Genomic DNA, 25,430 nt, shown 5'->3' on the forward strand with positions numbered 1-25,430 from the left:
TGCATATCTCTCTCTCGCGCTCTTTGCATATCTCTCTCTCTCGCTCTTTGCATCTCTCTCTCTCTCTTTGCATCTCTCTCTCTCGCGCACTCTTTGCATCTCTCTCTCTCGCACTCTTTGCATCTCTCTCTCTCTCTCGCGCTCTTTGCATCTCTCTCTCTCGCGCTCTTTGCATATCTCTCTCTCGCCATCTTTGCATCTCTCTCTCTCTCGCCATCTTTGCATCTCTCTCTCTCTCACTCTTTGCATCTCTCTCTCTCTCGCACTCTTTGCATCTCTCTCTCTCCCCACTCTTTGCATCTCTCTCTCTCTCCCTCTTTGCATCTCTCTCTCTCTCCCACTCTTTGCATCTCTCTCTCTCCCACTCTTTGCATCTCTCTCTCTCCCCACTCTTTGCATCTCTCTCTCTCCCACTCTTTGCATCTCTCTCTCTCCCCACTCTTTGCATCTCTCTCTCTCCCACTCTTTGCATCTCTCTCTCTCCCCACTCTTTGCATCTCTCTCTCTGCATCTCTCTCTCGCTCGCACTCTTTGCATCTCTCTCTCGCTCGCACTCTTTGCATCTCTCTCTCGCTCGCACTCTTTGCATCTCTCTCTCGCTCGCACTCTTTGCATCTCTCTCTCGCTCGCACTCTTTGCATCTCTCTCTCGCTCGCACTCTTTGCATCTCTCTCTCGCTCGCACTCTTTCCATCTCTCTCTCGCTCGCACTCTTTGCATCTCTCTCTCTCGCTCGCACTCTTTGCATCTCTCTCTCTCTCTCCCACTCTTTGCATCTCTCTCTCTCTCCCACTCTTTGCATCTCTCTCTCTCTCCCACTCTTTGCATCTCTCTCTCTCTCCCACTCTTTGCATCTCTCTCTCTCTCCCACTCTTTGCATCTCTCTCTCTCTCCCACTCTTTGCATCTCTCTCTCTCTCCCACTCTTTGCATCTCTCTCTCGCTCGCACTCTTTGCATCTCTCTCTCGCTCGCACTCTTTGCATCTCTCTCTCTCTCGCACTCTTTGCATCTCTCTCTCTCGCACTCTTTGCATCTCTCTCTCGCACTCTTTGCATCTCTCTCTCTCTCCCACTCTTTGCATCTCTCTCTCTCTCCCACTCTTTGCATCTCTCTCTCTCTCCCACTCTTTGCATCTCTCTCTCTCGCGCACTCTTTGCATCTCTCTCTCTCTCTCGCGCACTCTTTGCATCTCTCTCTCTCTCTCGCACTCTTTGCATCTCTCTCTCTCGCGCACTCTTTGCATCTCTCTCTCTCTCGCGCACTCTTTGCATCTCTCTCTCTCTCGCGCACTCTTTGCATCTCTCTCTCTCGCGCACTCTTTGCATCTCTCTCTCGCACTCTTTGCATCTCTCTCTCGCGCACTCTTTGCATCTCTCTCTCGCGCCATCTTTGCATCTCTCTCTCGCGCCATCTTTGCATCTCTCTCTCGCGCCATCTTTGCATCTCTCTCTCTCTCGCGCTCTTTGCATCTCTCTCTCTCGCGCTCTTTGCATCTCTCTCTCTCGCACGCTCTTTGCATCTCTCTCTCTCGCGCTCTTTGCATCTCTCTCTCTCGCGCTCTTTGCAACTCTCTCTCTCTCGCGCTCTTTGCATCTCTCTCTCTCTCGCGCTCTTTGCATCTCTCGCTCTCGCACTCTTTGCATCTCTCTCTCTCGCACTCTTTGCATCTCTCTCTCTCGCACTCTTTGCATCTCTCTCTCTCGCACTCTTTGCATCTCTCTCTCTCGCACTCTTTGCATCTCTCTCTCTCGCACTCTTTGCATCTCTCGCACTCTTTGCATCTCTCGCACTCTTTGCATCTCTCGCACTCTTTGCATCTCTCGCACTCTTTGCATCTCTCGCACTCTTTGCATCTCTCGCACTCTTTGCATCTCTCGCACTCTTTGCATCTCTCGCACTCTTTGCATCTCTCGCACTCTTTGCATCTCTCGCACTCTTTGCATCGCTCTCTCTCGCACTCTTTGCATCGCTCTCTCTCGCACTCTTTGCATCGCTCTCTCTCGCACTCTTTGCATCGCTCTCTCTCGCCATCTTTGCATCTCTCTCTCTCGCGCTCTTTGCATATCTCTCTCTCGCGCTCTTTGCATATCTCTCTCTCGCGCTCTTTGCATATCTCTCTCTCGCGCTCTTTGCATATCTCTCTCTCTCGCGCTCTTTGCATATCTCTCTCTCGCGCTCTTTGCATATCTCTCTCTCTCGCGCTCTTTGCATCTCTCTCTCTCGCGCACTCTTTGCATCTCTCTCTCTCGCACTCTTTGCATCTCTCTCTCTCGCACTCTTTGCATCTCTCTCTCTCTCTCGCACTCTTTGCATCTCTCTCTCTCGCACTCTTTGCATCTCTCTCTCGCACTCTTTGCATCTCTCTCGCACTCTTTGCATCTCTCTCGCACTCTTTGCATCTCTCTCTCGCACTCTTTGCATCTCTCTCTCTCGCACTCTTTGCATCTCTCGCACTCTTTGCATCTCTCGCACTCTTTGCATCTCTCGCACTCTTTGCATCTCTCGCACTCTTTGCATCTCTCGCACTCTTTGCATCGCTCTCTCTCGCACTCTTTGCATCGCTCTCTCTCGCACTCTTTGCATCGCTCTCTCTCGCCATCTTTGCATCTCTCTCTCTCGCGCTCTTTGCATATCTCTCTCTCGCTCTTTGCATATCTCTCTCTCGCGCTCTTTGCATATCTCTCTCTCGCGCTCTTTGCATATCTCTCTCTCTCGCGCTCTTTGCATATCTCTCTCTCGCGCTCTTTGCATATCTCTCTCTCTCGCGCTCTTTGCATCTCTCTCTCTCGCGCACTCTTTGCATCTCTCTCTCTCGCGCACTCTTTGCATCTCTCTCTCTCGCACTCTTTGCATCTCTCTCTCTCTCTCGCACTCTTTGCATCTCTCTCTCTCTCTCGCACTCTTTGCATCTCTCTCTCGCACTCTTTGCATCTCTCTCGCACTCTTTGCATCTCTCTCGCACTCTTTGCATCTCTCTCTCGCACTCTTTGCATCTCTCTCTCTCGCGCACTCTTTGCATCTCTCTCTCTCTCGCGCACTCTTTGCATCTCTCTCTCTCTCGCGCACTCTTTGCATCTCTCTCTCTCGCGCACTCTTTGCATCTCTCTCTCTCTCGCGCACTCTTTGCATCTCTCTCTCTCTCGCGCACTCTTTGCATCTCTCTCTCTCTCTCGCACTCTTTGCATCTCTCTCGCGCACTCTTTGCATCTCTCTCTCTCGCGCACTCTTTGCATCTCTCTCTCTCGCGCACTCTTTGCATCTCTCTCTCTCTCGCGCACTCTTTGCATCTCTCTCTCGCGCACTCTTTGCATCTCTCTCTCGCGCACTCTTTGCATCTCTCTCTCTCTCGCGCACTCTTTGCATCTCTCTCTCTCTCGCGCACTCTTTGCATCTCTCTCTCGCGCTCTTTGCATCTCTCTCTCTCTCGCCATCTTTGCATCTCTCTCTCTCGCCATCTTTGCATCTCTCTCTCTCGCACTCTTTGCATCTCTCTCTCGCACTCTTTGCATCTCTCTCTCGCACTCTTTGCATCTCTCTCTCGCACTCTTTGCATCTCTCTCTCTCTCTCTCTCTCTCGCACTCTTTGCATCTCTCGCACTCTTTGCATCTCTCGCACTCTTTGCATCTCTCGCACTCTTTGCATCTCTCGCACTCTTTGCATCGCTCTCTCTCGCACTCTTTGCATCTCTCGCACTCTTTGCATCGCTCTCTCTCGCACTCTTTGCATCGCTCTCTCTCGCACTCTTTGCATCGCTCTCTCTCGCCATCTTTGCATCTCTCTCTCTCGCGCACTCTTTGCATCTCTCTCTCTCGCGCACTCTTTGCATCTCTCTCTCTCTCGCGCACTCTTTGCATCTCTCTCTCTCTCGCGCACTCTTTGCATCTCTCTCTCGCGCACTCTTTGCATCTCTCTCTCTCTCGCGCACTCTTTGCATCTCTCTCTCTCTCGCGCACTCTTTGCATCTCTCTCTCGCGCTCTTTGCATCTCTCTCTCTCTCGCCATCTTTGCATCTCTCTCTCGCGCTCTTTGCATCTCTCTCTCTCTCGCCATCTTTGCATCTCTCTCTCTCGCCATCTTTGCATCTCTCGCACTCGCACTCTTCGCATATCTCTCTCTCGCACTCTTCGCATATCTCTCTCTCGCACTCTTTGCATATCTCTCTCTCGCACTCTTTGCATATCTCTCTCTCGCACTCTTTGCATATCTCTCTCGCACTCTTTGCATATCTCTCTCTCGCACTCTTTGCATATCTCTCTCTCGCACTCTTTGCATATCTCTCTCTCGCACTCTTTGCATATCTCTCTCTCGCACTCTTTGCATATCTCTCTCTCGCACTCTTTGCATATCTCTCTCTCGCACTCTTTGCATATCGCTCTCTCGCACTCTTTGCATATCTCTCTCTCGCACTCTTTGCATATCTCTCTCTCTTTGCATCTCTCTCTCTCTTTGCATCTCTCTCTCTTTGCATCTCTCTCTCTCTCTTTGCATCTCTCTCTCTCTTTCTCTTTGCATCTCTCTCTCTCTCTTTGCATCTCTCTCTCTCTCTTTGCATCTCTCTCTCTCTCTCTCTCTTTGCATCTCTCTCTCTCTCTCTCTCTTTGCATCTCTCTCTCTCTCTCTCTTTGCATCTCTCTCTCTCTCTCTCTTTGCATCTCTCTCTCTCTCTCTCTTTGCATCTCTCTCTCTCTCTCTCTTTGCATCTCTCTCTCTCTCTCTCTTTGCATCTCTCTCTCTCTCTCTCTTTGCATCTCTCTCTCTCTCTCTCTTTGCATCTCTCTCTCTCTCTCTCTTTGCATCTCTCTCTCTCTCTCTCTTTGCATCTCTCTCTCTCTCTCTCTTTGCATCTCTCTCTCTCTCTCTTTGCATCTCTCTCTCGCACTCTTTGCATCTCTCTCTCGCACTCTTTGCATCTCTCTCTCGCACTCTTTGCATCTCTCTCTCTCGCACTCTTTGCATCTCTCTCTCTCGCACTCTTTGCATCTCTCTCTCTCTCTCTTTGCATCTCTCTCTCTCTCTTTGCATCTCTCTCTCTCTCTCTCTATTTGCATCTCTCTCTCTCTCTTTCTTTGCATCTCTCTCTCTCTCTCTCTCTCTTTGCATCTCTCTCTCTCTCTCTTTGCATCTCTCTCTCTCTCTTTGCATCTCTCTCTCTCTCTCTCTTTGCATCTCTCTCTCTCTCTCTTTGCATCTCTCTCTCTCTCTCTTTGCATCTCTCTCTCTCTCTCTCTCTTTGCATCTCTCTCTCTCTCTCTCTCTTTGCATCTCTCTCTCTCTCTTTGCATCTCTCTCTCTCTCTTTGCATCTCTCTCTCTCTTTGCATCTCTCTCTCTCTTTGCATCTCTCTGTGTGTGTGTGTGTGTGTGTGTGTGTGGCAAATGTTAGTTGTTTTTAATCAGTTTTTGAACCATTAAGCATTATCCAAGCAGGCAAGTCAACAGAGCACCTGTTTACATCAACAGTAAAACTCTGACTGGCTCTCGAGTGGTGAGATTGTGAGGATGGGCGTCAGTAAGTGGCTGCGTCCTAAATTACCCTCTATTCCCTATATAGTGCACTACTTATGACCAGAGTCCTATGTGCCCTGGTCAAAACTATTGCACTATGTGCACTATATGTAGAGAATATGATGCCATTTGGGACACAGACAGTGAATGAGTGAAAGCAGGCCTACAGTATACTGTGTACATGGAGTGGAATGCTTGTTATTGTTTCGGTTTTAATTGGTGGCTCATTAGCCCAGGAGTTTGCAAGGGACACCACATTCACAGACACTAAGAGCGCCCACCCCTAGCACACTGCATCAAGGCTAAAGCCCACCAACGCACATAATTGGCCAAATATTTGGTGTTGCCATACCGTCTGCGTCTAGCTAACTAAACCACCCGTATTGTAAATTACTTCCCTAGGGACATTTTGATTCTTGGATTGTTGATTTTTCTCTCTCTTTCTGTGTTGATGATGTCTCTCCAACAGACTCTTTCTCTTCCAGTTAGCCTTTTTGTAGATAATGGATTCCTACCCCTGTCCTGGTTCCTCCCTGTTTCAATTGGGAGGGGATAATCTTTCCCATGCTCTCAGGCCATGCGTGTGTGTGTGTACATGTGTATGAGCTAGGCAGCGAGGATGAGAGGCTACCTTGGCTCTGTTCTCCTCAGCTGCTTGCCTTGAAACCTATCCTCTCTTCCCCCTCCTTTTCTCTGCCAGTGTTGTGTTTGTTCTTTTACTAAGGTTGTCTGGCCAAGGATGCCTCTTTAATTTCCTCTGGGAGGAGACAAGGGGAGATGGATCCATGCTCCAAGGACAGGAGAGGATGGCTGGCAGGACAGGGGGCAGTGGGGGGGGCGGAGGTGGGGCCGCCAACAGGGAAAGATGTTCAGTCCAAGGTGCTTGGACCTGTTGTTCCTCTGACTGGGGGATTTCTTAACAGAGCAGACAGAGGAACCGGAACACACACACACCACCCTCTTACCTTTCCGTCACCAATGAGCGACGAGGAGAAGACATACTCAAGCTGGAGGGCGATCCCCACAGCCTGGTGACTGGGCAGCTTGAGCTCCAGACTGCTACGTAGAGCCAGGCTCTGACTAGGACTGGAGCTGCTGGAAAGATAGCACACAGGGAGAAAGAGAGGGAGACATTAAAAGAAAGAGGGAGAGAGAAAGAAAGAGAGGGGCGGGAGAGAGAGAGAGAGAAAGAAAAGAGATAGAGGGTTGCGAGTGGACAAGTGATCCATGTGGCAGTCACCATACAGTACATGACAGCTTGTCTTGCTAACAGAAAAAAATAAAATAATAATAATAATAATAATAATTCGCTCTACACCAGGTGTTCAACCTGGGGTCCTCTAGGGGCTCCACAGAGGTACTGCAGGGGGTTCACAAAAATATACAAAATAAAAACATGGAATTTGGATTTTATTAGAAAGTTTTTATGAATATCGCAAGCAACAATTGATATCGCAACAACAAGATTTAGAACACTTACTCATTCAAGGGTTTTTCTTTATTTTTACTATTTTCTACAAGAATCAACCAAGACAAGATGGACAAAGAGTGAATCACAATATACACTGATACATTTTCTTAGAATAGCTTCTTGTGTGTCTATTATACAGCTTTATCTGTGTTCTGTGGATGTTAGATGACTAAGACGGGTGTCACATCAAATCAAAATCAAATTAAACACAAAGTGCAAGGCAGTTCTCTGTCTGTAAGGTTAGGCTATGTGCAGGAGGCAGGAGGGAGCATTGGAAAGTTCAAATCATTTGAACTTGGCGCTTGGGCTGGGCGATATATGGCCCAAAAATCATATCAGGATTTTTTCAATTTATTTGCGATTCATGACATACAGTACCAGTCAGACGTTTGGACACACCTACTCATTCCAGAGTTTTACTTTATTTTTACTATTTTCTACATTGTAGAATAACAGTGAAGACATCAAAACTATGAAATAACACATATGGAATTATGTAGTAACCAAATAAAGTGTTAAACAAATCGAAATATATTCAAATAGCTATTTGCCTTGATGACAGCTTGGCATCCTCTCAACCAGCTTCATGAAATGCATTTAAATTAACTGGTGTGCCTTCTAAAAAGTTAATTTGTGGAATTTCTTTCCTTCTTAATGTGTTTGAGCCAATCGTTGGGGGGGGCTACAGAAGATGGTATTTTACCAAATAGGGCTAAGAAGAACAACTCAAATAAGCAAAGAGAAATGACAGTCCATCATTACTTTAACACATGAAGGTCAGTCAACACGGAAAATGTCAAGAACTGAACGTTTCTTCAAGTGCAATCGCAAAAACCATCAAGCGCTATGATGAAACTGGCTCTCATGTGGACCGCCACAGGAAAGGAAGACGCAGAGGTTCCTCTGCTTCAGAGAATAAGTTCATTAGAGTTACCAGCCTCAGAAATTGCAACCCAAATAAATTCTTCGCAGAGTTCAAGTTACAGACACATCTCAACATCAACTGTTCAGGGGAGACTGTGTGGATCAGACCTTCATGGTCGAATTGCTGCAAAGAAAGAAGAGACTTGCTTGGGCCAAGAAATATGACCAATGGACATTAGACCAGTGGAAATTTGTCCTTTGGTCTGGAGTCCAAATTGGAGATTTTTGGTTCCAACCGCTGTGTCTTTGTGAGACGCGGTGCTGGTGAACGGATGATCTCCTCATGTGTATTTCCCACCGTAAAGCATGGAGGAGGAGGTGTTATAGTGTGGAGGTGCTTTGCTGGTGACACTGTCTGTGATTTATTTAAAATTCAAGGCACACTCAACCAGCATGGCTACCACAGCATTCTGCAGCAATACACCATCCTATCTGATTTGGGCTTATCATGTGTTTTTGAACAGGACAATGACCCAACACACCTCCAGGCTGTGTAAGGGCTACTTGAACAAGAAGGAGAGTGATGGAGTGCTGCATCAGATGACCTGGCCTCCACAATCCTCCGACCTCAACCAAATTGAGATGGTTTAGGATGAGTAGACGGGAGGAAGAGCAGGCAACAAGTGCTCGGCATATATGGGAACTCCTTCAAGACTGTTGGAAAAACATTCCAGGTGAAGCTGGTTGAAAGAATGCCAAGAGTGTGCAAAGCTGTCATCGAGGCAAAAGGGTGGCTATTTGAATAATCTGAAATATAAAATAAATTTGTTGAACACTTTTTGGATGTCTTCACTATTATTCTACAATGTAGAAAATAGTATAATAAAGAAAACCCCTTGAATGAGTAGGTGTCCAAACCTTTGACTGGTAGTGTACCTATAGTAGAATTATTTAGAATTATGTCAACTGTATTTCTCAACTCCTAATACTGAGCTAATTACGCTCACTGGAGTATCTGACATAGACGTTGAATAAGCAAAAGCAAGTACCAGTCGTGGCAAGTGCCGCTGGCAAGCTTTCTTGACTTGGAAATACATTTTTGCCAAAACACATCTATAACCTTTGTTTAACCAGCTAGACAGCTGCTATTAGCTAAAATGTGCTTGGAATTACCATTCTAGCTAATAGGCTATGCTAGAGTTTACACTTCCTCTTCCAATTATAATGTGGGGAGGTCAAAATAATGAAAAAGTATCTACCAAAACTATTACTTTTAAAATTGTTATTGCCATTATCATTCACCTGATGATAATACCACGATGTGAAAATACATTTTTTGCTAACATATAATGGGGGTCCCTGGATCAGCAGCAAAAAATAAAAATAAAAAAAAGTTGAAGACCCCTATTTTACACACTAAATACAAAATCAGTCTTACTCCGGTCCAGCACCTCAAACTACAGAAAGGTATCCAAATTACCCAAGAATCCACTACACAACAGTATTGTAACTATTCTGAGAGTAGTGGCACACAAATAGCTGCAACAGTCACTTGTCAATTGAAAAGTTTATATTTGATGTAGTTTGTTAAAATCGATAAGTCTCCTTTCAACCACTGCTAGAATCATCATAAAAAAAGAAAGTTAAATAACTAAAGTAATCATTGTTCAGACTGAAGGTCAAACAATGGCTCTACCAAAAGGAAACGATGGACTGTACCACTGAGCGTTGTGCCTACTACTTCCTTGCAATTGTTCTAACAACTGTATTAAAGTGAAGTGGCGTCATTTCTTCTTAGAAAAGGAAAATCACTGCGGATGACAATGATGTTGAGCGGTGCCCACTCCACGCGCCATGTGTTACTGGCCCCATGTGATCCTCGCATTCATATTATTTAGATTTTCATCATTCACAGTTTGCATACAGCCCTGACTGCCAGCATATTGACGAAGTGAGGAAATGTTGTGAAGGTCAGCCGAGTTGCGCTACTCTCCGGAGGCAGAACCCCCCCAGGAGACTGGAACAGGCGTTGCTTTGAACTGGGCCCACGAGCAGCCCTGTGTGTGTGTGTGAGCGTTGGCTTCTTTCTCGGCGAAACGACGTCAAAAAAAAATAATTCTCCAGAATAATTACGGCCTACGCTGTGCTATTCATAACAGTGCTTTCAAATTCTGTGTGACCAGCAAGGGAGGGAACAAGAGAGTTCTACCTACCTCTTTATAAAAGGAACTAAAACACAAACGGCGGTAGCGTCGGATAATGTAGTGTCATTATGATTATTATGGTTTATTATGTATGGGGTGCAGCCCAAATTGCACCCTATTTATTCCCTGTAGTCCACTACTTTTCAACAGAGCCCTATGCGAATTAGTCAAGAGTAGTGCACTATATAGGGAATAGGATGCCATTTGGGATATAGGCAAGGAGGTGATAGAAACAGGGAGGCCACTTTATCTGATGGGGGGGGCATACTTGACACGCCCACATAGTTGCTATAAATGTGGTGGCATCAGACAAACAGCTTTATTATAAGCGATATGAGATGAATTGATGTTTAGTTTCCTTTTGTTGAGTAAATTGTATGACACCACTCACAAATACCTACTTTGAATATCACATGATCATCAAATTAGAATGGAATTTGTTTTGTTCGATGTGCGTTCACTAATTCTAAACTAATAACTGAACCAACTCATGAAAGCTGATTTGAATATTGTGTCTTGCCATTTCTAATATGTTGGTATGTGGCCTTATACAAGCACACAGTCATACAAAGTAGTATGTGAGCATCTAAATCTTGACTGGTAATTAATTTGTCTATTACCGTCTATCGATACAGTATATAGATCATTGGTCAAGAGATGAATCGTTGAATACGGTGTGTTGGTGCTGGACTGGAACAAAGCCCTGCACAAGGGTTGGTGATCAGTGATCTAAACAGTGTGTATGTTGGTTTTTTCCCCTCTCATCTAATGTCAATCCAGAATGTGACTCCAGCACAACACTGTGGGTTCAGCACCACAAGGAGGCCACTATCACTATGTCAATGGCAGCAGGGTCATACTGATTAGTGCACACTGTAGCAAAACATTTTCCAACGAAAGACAAAAAATACTGTGTTTCTTATAGGACAATTTCAATTAGTAGTCCCTCCCTGTTTCAGTCTGTTTTCTTCCTTATAATGCCAAGTGAATAGGACCCAGGAAACCCATGCGCTTACAAATACATGAACAGAAAGTGACAGAAACCCACGGTGTCGTAACAACCCTTGTTGTAGGGTTTGACGTGCTGAAGCCATCCGTCGGAAGCTGATTATGTGTGTTTTAGTGCTGATCAGAGTGGAAAAGGGTACGGAACCTATTGCTGACCTTGCATGATCAAACCCAGTTGACGGGGTTAATGTACCAAACCCTGCACTCAAGGATGTAGCCTACCGCTACCAGCCCAGTGAGGCTCCACTCCACTCACCAGTCTCTGGTCAGTGTGCCCTGTCGGGACGTGCCCCCTTTGGTATGTCCCTTGCTCCAATCGGTGGCCTCGGTTGTCTCCAGCACCACCACCTGGGGGCGCTCCAAGAAGCCCCAGCCGTTGTGGACCCCCACGTGGAGCCTCCGCTCCTGGATGACCACCACCGGTGAGCTCTCCGGACCCGAGTGTTTCTGCAGGAGAGAAGAAGAGATCCAATCAGGATGTATTGAGCCAAGGTAGCTCCTCATCCACACACTTGGAGTGAGAAAATCTCTAATTGCATGTTGTATAGATAATGAATAAGATCTAGCATAGATGGGGATTTAAATGACACTTACATCTGTCAGGTTGTACAGTTGAGGCCATTAAACTATAAAAGTTGGATACAACTAGGCTATAAAACAGTGCTCACAGACAGTACAAATGTATTTTTAGGTGTACAGAACCCTCTCTACAGCATTCCTCCTGGTACCACCCCAGGACACTGTCACTGTCCCCGTGTGATGAGACATGACGAGGCGTCACCCTCACAGCCCGACTTCTCAGCCCGTCTCGCAAAGTCTCACACTCTGAGGTCTCACTGATTGCTCTGCTCTGCAAGTACTTTGACTCTGTCTGCTCATTTCATCTGCTGCTCAGTCTCTTAGTGGAGAAGGGGAAAGACGAGAGCCCCATACATGTTTAAAGGAGTGGACCCTTTGCATATAATAGGAGGAGAAAGCTGTGACAATGCAAACGGCAAACAGAAAAGAAGATGATTACACTGTGCACAAAGGCATACAATAGCATACATTTTTTAATTGCTTTCTTGCGGCCCTGTTACAGCGTATACATTATCATAATAATAGCAATGGTTCATACTAATGCTGTGATTACGCAAATTGTAACTAATTAATCAGCTAATAATTATTTCAAATCAAACATCTGGGGAACCATTGGTTCTTTTTTTGCATTTTGTTTTTCGCTCGCTCTAATAACGTGACAATCAATCACAGATAAACTGTCATTACAAGCTACCGTATGAAATGAAAAATGTAAATGCGAATGAAGTCAATGTGTTTAACAAACAAGTCAATCAACGGGCGGATTGGTTGTCAGCTGTTTTGGGAGTTTGTGCTGCAGCGCGGCACTTGCAGCTGCTAAGTAACTCGGAGAGAGCAGTGAGCGAGATGATTGACTGTAAACTCTCTAACCCTGGGTTCTGGGCCTAACTTATGTTCCTGTGTTACTGCCTGCCTCTCCAGCTTCTGCCTCCCTCTATCTTTCTCATTGCCTCTCTCTCTCTCTCTCTGCCTAAACTGTCTCCATATCCACCCACACCTTCCCAATCCAATTAGCATATCAATTGAGCATCAGTATTATATACAGCTGCAGAGCGTGCAGCCCACGTATCCTCATCATTCTCTCAATCTTCCTCTCTCCACCTCTCGATCCCTCTCTCTCTCTCTCTCCCTCTCTCCACCTCTCCTACTCTCTCTCTATCCCTCTCTCTCTCTCTCCTGCTCTCTTTGCAGCAACAGTAAACATCTCGAGTCCATCTCTCTCTCTCTCTCTCTCCCCACCTCTCTATCCCTCTCTCTCTCTCTCTCTCCTGCTCTCTTCGCAGCAACAGTAAACATCTCTCTCTCGCAGCAACAGTAAACATCTCTCCAGTCCATCTCTCTCTCTCTCTCTCTCTCTCCCCCTCTCTCTCTCTCTCTCTCTCCCTCTCTCTCCCTCTCCTGCTCTCTTCGCAGCAACAGTAAACATCTCTCCAGTCCATCTCTCTCAAGTGGCCGGGGAAGATACAGTAGTCGGGGCTTGTTTATACTCAATGGGGAAATTGTGTTTAACATCTGAAACATTCCCATTTAGATCCGTCAATGCCTTTCGAGGGTCATCTCAGTAAAGAGACCCGAGGCACAAACCCTGGAAAGTTGTGAGATACACTACATGACCAAAAGTATGTGGAAACCTGCTCGTCGAACATCTCATTCCAAAATCATGGGTATTAATAAGGAGTTGGTCCCCCTGTTGCTGCTATAACAGCCTCCACTCTTCTGGGAATTTTTTCCACTAGATGTTGGAACATAGCTGTGGGGACTTGCTTCCATTCAGCCACAAAAACATTAGTGAGGTCTGGCTGGAAGCACAAAAATTACTAGAATGTCATTGTATGCTGTAGCATTAAGATTTCACTTCACTGGAACTAATGGGCCTAGCCTGAACCATGAAAAACAACCCCAGACCATTATTCCTCCTCCGCCAAAGTTTACAGTTTGGGCAGGTAGCGTTCTCCTGGCATCCGCCAAACCCAGATTAGTCCGTCGGACTGCCAGATGGTGAAGCGTGATTCATCACTCCAGAGAACGCGTTTCCACTGCAACCGAGGACAGACCATTTTCACTCACTACACACTTCAGCACTCGGCAGTCCTATTCTGTGAGCTTGTGTGGCCTACCACTTCGTGGCTGAGCCGCTGTTGCTCCTAGACATTTCCACTTCACAATAACAGCACTTACCGTTGACCAGGGCAGTTCTAGGAGGGCAGAAACTGACTTGTTGGAAAGGTGGCATCCTATGACGGTGCCACGTTGAAAGTCTCTGAGCTCTTCAGTAAGGCCATTCTACTGTCAATGTTAGTCTATGGATATTGGGGGTCCATAGACAGGCATTGGCAGTAGAATGGCCTTACTGAAGAGCTCCGTGACCGTGTAGGCCACACAAGCTCACAGAACAGGACTGACGATTGTTGAAGGCCGTTATTCTCATTGAAAATACTGAAGGCCGTTATTCTCATAACCAAAAATATTGCATTTTAGCTATGTAAAGATACTGTTGGCTATGTAGTGTCTTTCCATAACCAAAAATATTGCATTTTCAGTTGTTTGAAGCTGGTGTACAATCCTGAAAGTAAAAGACGCAAATATGAAACAGATAACAGATCTACCGCTTCTTCGACTTGCTTTCAATGAGAATAACGGCCTTCAGCAATTGGCGGTCCCGTTCTGTGAGCTTGTGTGGCTTATACGGTCACCACGCTCTTCAGTAAGGCCATTCTACTACCAATGCTTGTCTATGGAGATTGCATGGCAGTGCGCTCGATTCTATACATCTGTCAGCAACAGGTGTGGCTGAAATCGACAAATCTACTAATTTGAAGGGGTGTCCACATACTTTGTAAATATACTGTATAATGAGGCTGATGTGGCAGGTAGCCTAGAGGTTAAGAGTGTTGGGCCAGTAACCAAAAGGTCACTGGTTCGAATCCCCAAGCAGGCAAGGTGGAAAATCTGCCTGTCTGCAAGGCAATTAACGCCCAAAAACAACTGCTCCCCTGGTGTGGACGTTGATTAAGGCAGCCGACCCCGTACCTCTCTGATTCAGGCACATTTTAGTTGAATGCATTCAGTTGTGCAACTGACTAGGTATCCCCTTTCCCTGAATATACACTGGCTCACTGTGCCTAGCTCGGCCTATGGGACAGCCACAGTACGAGGCACAGAGGCAGTCGTTTTCTGGGCCATTGCCTGTTTGAAAGAGAACGCCCATAAAATGTCACATACGATTCTTCTACACCTAAATCTTATGTCTTTAGGCATTAAAAATCTTACAAGTGGCTGCAGTTCCAGATTCTCTGGAAAACCGATTTTCCGTGGCTAAAGATAATGAGATTTCTGCGCATGTGCAGGATTTGTATTTTGTTGACATAGCTGGTGCCCACCTCCACTGCCTATGTAGCTGCTGCTCTGTGCTCCGCTGCTGCTTCCCCCTCCTTCAAAGGCAATGAACGCCTTTGTCTGGTGCAGCCTACAAACTTCATGTTGTACCACAGCCTACAAACTACAAGTCCATGTTCTAACTAACTATGGCATTCCATGCCTCAGTAGGCTATTAAGCATAAGTGCGATTTCATGTTCTTATTCTCAGGAGAGGAGTTAGGCTACATGCAGCTATTTACATGTTGTACACAAAACATGATTAATTTTTTTCCCACCCCCAATGCAAAACTCAAGTCGTGAATTACATGCAGCCATCTAGGCAGCATATCAAACACGAGCAAGACAAGACACGCTGTCTAATTAGCGATAGAAAATGTATTTTTTCTTTGCAAACATTGGCTATGCAGAAGGCAGACAGGCAGTCAAAGTAGTAGTGTTATTCATTAGCGTCTCTGGCTAGTGGCTACGATATGGCAGCAAATACAAAAATCTGCCAACATCAGACAAAACGCAGATTGTTTTTGCTCCAGTGCAATGTGTAGGGACTGCATCCTGCTTGTGCAACTGCAATATCCATTACAACAGATAGAGAAGGTTTTAGCCTTCATAATGGCCTCGAATGTTTAGCTGTGCAGAAAAATTAGGCAGACATAGGCTGGGTTCGAAAGCATCAACACTGTGATGCATCATGGGTAAATTGTGGCTGACTGACTGATCTACAAATAATCGTTATTTTTGATGCAAGGTGATTTGTAGAGCAGTCAGCCTCGACTCGCCTTTAAAGTCGGCTGCAATGTCGAACGTGTCCACAGGCTACATCATCATGGTTCAGAAGAGGGTAAATAAAGAGAGAAACGTGAAGAGAGGTGGAGTGTGAACAGCAGCGACGTAGAAAGAAGTGTGTGCCTAAAACAACCCGTGGAGAAAAAGGATTCCAGAGAGGGGGGGTGAAAACTCTGCATTCACAGCCATGGCCTTTGTTAAAACAACAGGCTCCATCCTCTAAATATCCATAACCTTTTTCAGTCAAATACAATTACCAACAGTCCTCATCACAAACATAGCATACAGTTTGAGTTTGACAACCATGACAAGAAAATAATGCAGAGAGAGACAAACAAAAAACAGCCGTCATTCTAATTACAATTCTTATTCTATCTATGCTGGAGGCAACTCAACACTGTGATGATTAAAACAAATCATTGCCTCTAAGTTCCTTCTGACAACAGAGTGGCGGCTGGCAGTATAAGTGTTACAAGAACCCCACAAATGATTGCTTTCAGCTACATTTAGATTACAATTATGATTATGCCTTCTCTGGAATCTATCTGTTCGCTCACTCTTTCAACATCTCCAGTGTGAGGAGATGACAGGAGATGGCACCGTTTTATCTAGGACAGGACTGTAATGAAGTGATTGAGGGAGAGAAAGTGCTGTCTGAAGCTTCTAACAGGCAACATCTGTTAAAACCCATCCCCTCTCTTGTCGCCCCTTCCACACGCACCCTTCTCTCATATCTGTCTATCCACCTCTCGCACTCCATCTGACACGCTTTCTTTCTCCTATATCCCTTCCTCCCTCCAACTCTGTCTATCCTCTGGCTGCTGCCATCACAGATTTGTTTTCCGATCCTAAAATGTCAATATTTTAAAGCTAAGAAGCTTACAGGGAACAATTAAATGGTCCCTAAGTTAAATTATACTCCATTTCCTCTGTCACAGAAGAGGGGAGTCGTCCGAGTGATGAGCGCATAGCGTGGGGCACAGGCGAGCCAGAGCTCAGGACACCCTGCAGCTCCTCTCGCTCTCTCCCCACTAGACAGCTTTTATGTCTCATCTGTAAAAAAAAAAAAGAATTGATCATCATTATGATGTAACCCGTGACACTTTGCTTCATGAAAGTCCAATATCTTGAAAATATTACTGACATGTGACTTTATCAACAGTGGACTACTGAAAAAAGTGAATTTCCCCTTTAACTGGCCATCCACGGGAGATGTCCATGGGTCTCTCTCTGTCGCTCGCTCTCTGAGAGTCACCACCTTTGTTAACAGTGGTGGTAGAAATTGTGACCCGGTCTCATCATGCTACCATGCGTGCGTACAGCGTGGTAGACTAGTCGTAGACACGTGAGCACAGTGGATCAAGCCGCTGTGTCAGCGCAAACGTCTTAGTTATTTAAATTACCAGAATTACAGTTTGTTTAAAAAAAGAGTCTCATCTGTGCATATTAGGAGGCAATTTATTGCCATGCTTTGTTAACAGTGTAAACAAAGTAGTTGGTTGCGAGAGAGTAGGGTTGTTGTTGTTTTTTTAGCTTCCAAATCGTGCAGTAGCCCAGTGTGGGAGTTGTTCAGAGAAACCAGAACATTCTGTTCAGTCAGGAGTTCAGACGAGGAGAAAATGAACTCTTCTATCTTCCAGCTTTTTCAATGGCTGAGTAAGAAAATTATGCCTTAATAGACATGGCCTTGGGGGCCACGAGAATAAATGCTTTTTCTCTACAAAATACATAGGTTCTTAATGCTCCTTAGAAATCAGTGAGAGAAATAAACCCCCTCCTACAAGTCAAAGACAATTATATTAGAATAAGATATCTTATCTCTTCACAGGACAAAAAAGGAAAGAAAGTGCAAGCTATACATTAATGCTGAGTGCTGTAGTGGAGCACATAAAGGTAACACCTCAGACCCACCTTGGGATGAGGCTTGAGGCATATTAGCACTTTCTTTCTCAGAGTTTCAATATTTACATTTCGATTACAATTAAAAACAAATCCAGGATTTGAACATACATCTCGAATATTACTAGGCTGTTTCAACCCGGTATTTAAAAAGGAGACCAAGGCTGTTACTTATCGCCAGTGCAGAATCTTGTTGATTCAATTTGTACAATGTACTGGCTTGGCAAAAATTGAAATATTTGGTAAGGAAAATGTACTTTCACAGAAAGAACTGTCAGTTGAATAACATGGAACTGACTAGAAAGTAAGGTCATTTAAACAAGAGAGAGAGCATGCAGTGTGCAGTGTCTTGTGCTGTTCATTTTGAAGAAATTAAATGGGATCCTTAAGGAGAATAAATTGGTTTTTGAAGGTTATTTGTGTTCTGATGCTGCAGATGAAGTAAGTGTGCAAGTTATTTGATTGGTTGAGTCGGGGGTTTTAGTCAGTCAGACAGAATGAGACTATAAAGTAGGTCCAGCGTCTGGAGTACCAAGGATTTAATAATAATACCAGTCGTAACCATTCATACAGGCTTATGTCACCCCTAAATCATGCCTTTATGTTTTGGCACAGAGATTAATTTGATGTCAAGTGCAAAATTCAGCAAATACAAACTGTGATTAATATTAAAGTTCAGCAAGCTGCAATGTATAGTGTTATAACACTATGAAGGCATGTGACATAACAAGTTGGGCTGAAAGGGCTGAGTCAACCCTGAATAAAATCCATATTAGTGCAATCTCAATAAGGGGTTAAGTCTCAGAGCATTCATCTGAAACATGGGGGACCCTCTCTGAAACAACTAAATTAATCTGAATTGTAAAATCAGCTAAATAGGGACTCAAAGGCTAATTATTTTCAAAATGTTTTATTTTTATACTAATCTTAAAGATATGAGAACTCTGTCAGTGCCAACAAGACAAGCCCATTAGAGGGGTCGTTTGGTGTTTCTCTGTGTGTGCGTGTGCATATACAAACACGTGCTAGCATGTGCTAGCATGTATGTGTCTGTGAGCATGCTATCCTGGGTGTTTGAGCTAGTGTGTGTGTGTGCGAGCATGTTAGCATGTTTGTGTATGCGCATGCTAGCTTGTGCGCACGTATGCTAGCATGTTTGTATGTGAGCGCAAAACATGCTACTATATGTGTGTGTGTGTGGCGGTGGAGGGAGATGCCCAAGCTGTGGACGTTAGCATCCTCACACCGAGGTGAGTCATCCTTCCCAGGAAACACAGTTGAACCATCATTAGCATGCTGTTGTCATCCTCCCACTCCTCTGCTCCTTAACACATTTTAACTGGCATATCGCTTCTGCTGATGAATCGCATTGCCCTCCTGGTGAAAACGCAGCCCACGATTCACTATCAGAAAATATTGAGTCACAAGTTGACCAATATAGCCAGCTTATAAAATTATCCCACTTTTTTGTTGCTGCCCTTTTCACCAGAGTATACTGCTTTAGTTAGGGTGGTTGGGGTTTCAGGAGGTACCCTATTCCCTGATTTAGTGCACTACTTTTGACCAGAGCCCATAGGGTTAAAGGTCACTTGAGATGGACAGCATTGAGTGTTCCCTGACGACTCCACTTGATTAGACACTAAAATCACTGGCAAGAGAACATATTAACATAAGGAAATCTTTTAGGAGGTGGTAATGCCTATTGATCACACTCCTGGCCAGGAGGGTTCGGTCAATGGCGCCCACTCACGCCGCTTCCCTGATGCTCATTTGTTTTGACTGCTAAAGTGAGACAACACACGCTTGAAGATGATTAAAAAGAGCCGGGTCACAGACTGTCCCACATAGGTTCAGATGCCATTATAGATTTGAGTATTCTGCATTATAGTTGTTGATACAGAATGCTGAATCTGGACACCTCTAATGCTAACCTCAGCTCATTATTAGAAGGTTATTATAAGGTTCAGATGTTTCCTAGAACACTCAGGTCTTCCCTTTGCATGTGTTTTTTTTCTCCATTGCTCATGTTGTGTAAAACAAATACTCTTCGGTGCAATAAAAGTTTCAATCATCATCATCATCATCATCATCATCATAGAACCCAGAGGAAGGAAGAGCTATAATAATGAAATAATAAACAGTAGGTTCAGAGACTTTGTATGGGGGTGGCAGGTAGCCTAGCCATTAGAGACGCGGGCCAGCAAAGGAAGGAATCGTCGGTTTGAATCCCAGTTCAGACTGAAAAAAATTAAGTGCGGAGTGAGCTGGCAAACGAAGAGTTTTACGGGTATTATTCATTGAGCAAGGCACTTGCTACAATTGCTCTGGGTGCGCTGCACTGTGGCTGACCAATTACTTCAAACCGCTACGGTGTGTGTGTGCGTGTGTCTCAGGTGTTTGGGTTGTGAGCATGAAGATACGTTTGTTCTCTGTAAGTTAATGGACAATAAGGTATTCTTCTTATTGAATATTTGGGGGGAGTAATATTTTTGTTATTCTTCTAGAGAGAGATAGCGAGGGGAGGCTTTATAAACGTCCAATACAGGCAGGCCTACTGTATCCAATACAGGCAGGCCTACTGTATCCAATACAGGCAGGCCTACTGTATCCAATACAGGCAGGCCTACTGTATCCAATACAGGCAGGCCTACTGTATTCAGTCACACTGCTCGTTCTATAATCTGCTTTGGAAGTTGTAATGATTAAGGATAGCAGGAGTCAGTTGGCATATGTAGAAGTGTACCGTACCCTAACCCGTCCAAGCATTCTCCCAGGGCAAAAAAATAAAACGTTTCTGAGTGACGTTCTCCTTTTGGGCTTTTTCTTTGGCACACAAACAGCAGGGGCAGTCCTACTTTGAGCGTGTTTCCTTTTATTCTGGAAATGAAAAACTTTATTGAGTTTTTGCTTTGCTTCTCGCAATTGATGAGATTTGCCTAGGGGCATGCAGTTTTGCCTGCGGCACGGTGTTTGTCCTCTTGCTTCTTTTTTCTCCTGCTCCCATTTCAGTCCTTTGATCGCTCGCCAAGACATTGGATACAAACATCATGGGTCCTGACTGAGACAATGGGCCTGGCCTGATTTATTGTTCTAGGTCTAGGAGCTCCGCTGGCTGTGAAAGCATCTAGGGGTAGATTAGACAAATACAGTTTAAGTGTCTCCAAGCCTGGGGCCTATGTGCAGGAGGACCAAATAAAGAGAACACTTTGATCGACTCTCTACCCTACCTTATCACAGAGGGTTGGAAGAGCCACCGAGTTCTATGGATTCTGGATGGCTCAAGCTGCAGAATGTATAGACAAAATAGCCTGTCGAGATAGCAGTTAGGCAAGTGTTGGCATTCTAATTGCACTACAACAAAGCCATGACATCTACAGTAGCTACAGAAGACCTAAAAAACAGATCCACAAGGCCTTTATACTGTATGCCAAGTGAAAATGTGCATTTTCAATGTTGTTTTGTTCTCAATACAATGTATTTAAGAACTGTAAAGGGAGACATTTTGGAAAGAGAAAACAAATACTCTTCTCTTCCTTCACATCCACCGTTCTCCATTTGTGCTTTAGTCTGCCTTTCACTGAGCTCTTGAGGCTGATGCAGCAGGTACGGTGTCAGCATCACCTCCCAGATAGCTGGATGATCTCAATCTAGCACAAGGAGTCGCACTTCTCAAAAAGGTCACACACCCGTACATACATACGCACATAGGTATGTACGCGCACAATCGCTAATTAAAGTCTGCCGTCACCCTCGATGCTGCATGCATTATCACCTTCCTCAAGATGAGGTGCGGAGAGAGGCGTCAGCCCCACTGAAGTTTCACAATAGAACACAAACTGAAGTCAATCTGACTGTTTTAACAAAATCCACATTACCCAGTTATGAAGACCCACAAAGGAACAAAAAGGTGTCAATGCTGAGGGAGATCATTTGTTTTTAATAAAAGGGATTCATTTCATCACACCGGTCTTCCTAACTCACAAAGGGCAAAAGGAAGTATTTTCGTCCAACAGCCTTTCATTTGAGCCGTTCTGCCTCTTCTACTCTACCGGAGATGTGTTTCATTTCAAAGTGAGCTAGGCCCAGCATGTGTAGCCTGGTAGACACCAGATTCTTTTTCAAGAAGACATGGTACTGTAGATAATCATGTTAAAAAAGACTACCCCGGAGCCACCCAAATCCCAATTGTCCAATCAATCTGGATATATGCACGCTCACCTGTCCAATGACATCCTTGTTAACGTCCCTCGAGCGACAACAATAGTTAGTTTGCTTCGTATGAGACACTAATGAGAAATCCATGTACCAGTGGGTCTTTTGTTATGGGTTGTTCTGTACAGTGCAGATTGGTGCATTGACTAGCACAAAGCACTTATAACAAAAACCTGAGAGCAATGTCAGAACTGATCAATGTATGAGTACATGAATAGCAGAGCAAAATATAGGCCTGCTAGCTTTGATTTTTAATCTCCCTCACTATATTCAAGTTCACAGGTTCAAACTGTACTGACAGAACACTTTCTTCATGAAGTGGAAAAGCTTCAGGTAAAATGATTAATTGCTCGGTGTAATTGTCTCTAGTTAGAAGGTTACAGCCAGGTTGTGCTCACTAAAGATGAACATATCGATGCACTAGCTTTTGTAATCCATAAAGGACATACATTCCACTAAACTGTCATTTCAGTGTGCGCACCAATGACAATGTCTGCCTGTGTCAGAGTTGTGTGTGAAGGAGGATGACAGATTGAATGACCACCTATCAAACACATATCTTTAGAAGGTTTATGCCAATAATTGCCAATTTGCAAATAAATGCAAATAATACAGCACCAAAAGGCCAACGTTCTGAACAATCCAAAGTTCATGACACGATATTGCTCAGAGGGTGTACTCCAACGCCTGACACACACTAGCACAGCCTCTAATGGCCAAGATACTACAGTGAAGCCCTTGATAAAACATAACGGTGAGACGTGCCTTATCAAAACTGCACGTGGCTCAATACTGCTCCATCAGGAGGGTTCAACAGCGGGGGAAGAGGCCGTGCTGAACACTGGGACAGAGATAAAGGGGACTGACAGCATCATGATATCAATTTATCCATTTTCTGCCGCACGTCACTTAAGATAGAGCAGATATATAAATAGGACCGACACAACTGCACTGCGCACAGAATAGCGAGCGCATGGCTGCACCTGTCAAACATGGTTACGTCTCCTTAGACGAAGAGAATAGACAAGCCCTGATTTGCTTTTGGTAGCTATAAAAGGACTATGTTTGTGACAAATTTTCAAGGGCAAAAATTGAAGGTAATTGGCAATCCATGTTTTGTATTGAGTGAGAAATGCCTCTACCCCTTTGTTTTGGTTGCGCTGTGTGATGCGTTGTTATCTACTTCTACACGTGGCTGCAGACGCGTTACATAGAAATCTCAGAATCAAGAAGGAATACAGTACTGCCAAGAGCAGGTTAGTAGAATCTGTAGCTAGGATCTGAAAATATTCTGTTTGGAGGAATGGTCTAAGATCCCTCCCAAATCTCATAAAACAATTTTGAAAAAGGCCCAATGTCATCATCCTCGTAAGGGATTGAAAACAGGGGTGACAATAATTTTGACCCCCATCTTTTTAGCATTTATTTTGATTACTTGTTAAATAAAATCTCTCTGAGCAAAATAAAATAACTTCACAATTTTTTGGAACATACAGAATAGCTCACTATTTGCATTATTTATTTTATACACAGTCTTTTTTCCTCATCTCTATCAACGTTGCCAATAATTATGGACCCCACTGTACGTCAGAAAAACTAAGAATTATTGTAAACAATCACAACAAACGGTGCCCCATGTGAGTAGCATCATTTCCACTCGGATCATGTAACATGGTTCCTACCGTGTTGTGGCAGTCCGTGCTGACATGCTGCAGCAGCTGGCTCTCAAACTTCTCCAGGGAGGGATGCAGAGAGATGGACAGCCTGTCCAGGAAGCAGGTGAGGCTCTTCACCATGTGGGGCTTCAACAGGGAATCTCCTAGAGGCAAAGTACAGGTAACTGCCAAAATAAAGGAAACACCAACATAAAGTGTCTAAATAGCGCATTGGGCCTTGGCATAGATTCTACAAGTGTCTGGAACTCTATTGGAGGGATGTGACACCATTCTTCCATCATTTTGTGTTTTGTTAATGGTGGTGGAAAATGCTGTCTCAGGCACCGCTGTAAGGGCAGCCCAGCCCCTAAAGTGACTCTTTACACTATATGAAAAGGTTTTGTCTTCTCAGGAATTCAGCCTTCTCTGTGATGCTCTCCACATCCCTCATTATGTCACACCTCTGTGAAGTTCCTGTTGTCTTTACATCCTGTAGGTCTGATATCTGATTGGAAGTTCACTTTTACAGTAATACTATTGGCCAACAACTCCCGAGTTGGAATCCAAACAGCTCTGATGTTATAAAAGGCACTCAGATTCATTGTCTCTTCTCTATGTTTTTGACATGCTGTGGTGAGATACACTCTCAATCTTCCTCCCTCTCTCCACCCAGAGCTATGGGCCATTGGTCATGCTATGGTCTCTCTCTCTCTCCTCCCAGAGCTATGGGCCATTGGTCATGCTATGGTCTCTCTCTCTCTCCTCCCAGAGCTATGGGCCATTGGTCATGCTATGGTCTCTCTCTCTCTCCTCCCAGAGCTATGGGCCATTGGTCATGCTATGGTCTCTCTCTCTCTCCTCCCAGAGCTATGGGCCATTGGTCATGCTATGGTCTCTCTCTCTCTCCTCCCAGAGCTATGGGCCATTGCTAATGCTATGGTTTCTCTCTCTCTCTCACTCTCTCTGTTCATGCCTAGACTAATGCTTGTTAATGCCTTGTAACTTAAGCTTTATGCCTTGTATAATGTAATAATTCTAAAATGTTATTAAATCTATTTGACTAAGTATTCCATTCTCAGACCCTTCTTGACATCCCTATTTCCATAACTCAACTATAGTTACTTGCATATTGCTAAAACATCTTTATGGAGTCCGATAAACATTTTTAATAGACTATGTCATATTAATACATAGTCTTATTATAGGTCACATGAGGTATATACTGTATATAATATAGCCTATATAATAAATATTACTTCAATACACACACACACCATTTAAAAAGGCAATGTAGCCCCTATTTCAACGTAATTCCTGTTCTAGAGCAGCGATGCTCGTTTAGGTTTCACCTCCGAAAAATGATGCAGGCTACCTAGACCTGTTCACAAATTGGGATTGGGAAGGAGTTAGATATCTTTGACCGAAGTCCCCACTTAGGGGATGCACTGTTGAGCGCAACATCCCGAGGAGTTGTACAGAGATTGTGACAGCTGGTTGAATGGCGTCCCTTGACAAGGCAAGAACAAGGTGTATGTCAGGAGAAGTGCAGAGTTATCAAAAGGAGAGTTATACTTGGAATATAGAGGAGGAATGGAGGGGAAAAGAAACAGAGGAGGTCAAAGAGAGAGAGGGAGGAAGAGGGTGAGCTTGAGTCAGTGAAAAATGGCGGGAAAAAGGGAGATGGTTTGTTAAAGAAGAATGGTAGAACGTGTAATGGTAGAAAGGTGAGTGAGATGAAGACAGGAGGAGAAATGGAAGTGAATGAGGTCAAAGTATCAGAGGTGGTAGGTGTGTTGAAGTTCCTGGAGCCCGAGGTTTGCACCAAGGGTCAGGAAAAAGATGAGTCTGACAGTAGGAGGCAGTGAAGAAAGT

General features: G+C 44.6%; 1 protein-coding gene across 1 annotated transcript in view; it reads right to left on the minus strand.

Moving 5' to 3' along the window:
* LOC115102277 (nephronophthisis 4) overlaps positions 1 to 25,430 on the minus strand; it is a 219,305-nt gene that overhangs the window by 137,182 nt on the left and 56,693 nt on the right. The window contains exons 6-8 of the mRNA XM_029622064.2: positions 23,586 to 23,722; positions 11,309 to 11,499; positions 6,471 to 6,600 (exon numbers count right to left, since the gene is read on the minus strand). Of these exons, the coding sequence (XP_029477924.2) occupies positions 6,471 to 6,600; positions 11,309 to 11,499; positions 23,586 to 23,722 (458 nt within the window). The remainder of the gene's footprint in view (positions 1 to 6,470; positions 6,601 to 11,308; positions 11,500 to 23,585; positions 23,723 to 25,430) is intronic.

The sequence above is a fragment of the Oncorhynchus nerka genome, linkage group LG20 (assembly GCF_034236695.1).
Source record: "Oncorhynchus nerka isolate Pitt River linkage group LG20, Oner_Uvic_2.0, whole genome shotgun sequence".
Classification (NCBI taxonomy): Eukaryota; Metazoa; Chordata; class Actinopteri; order Salmoniformes; family Salmonidae; genus Oncorhynchus; species Oncorhynchus nerka.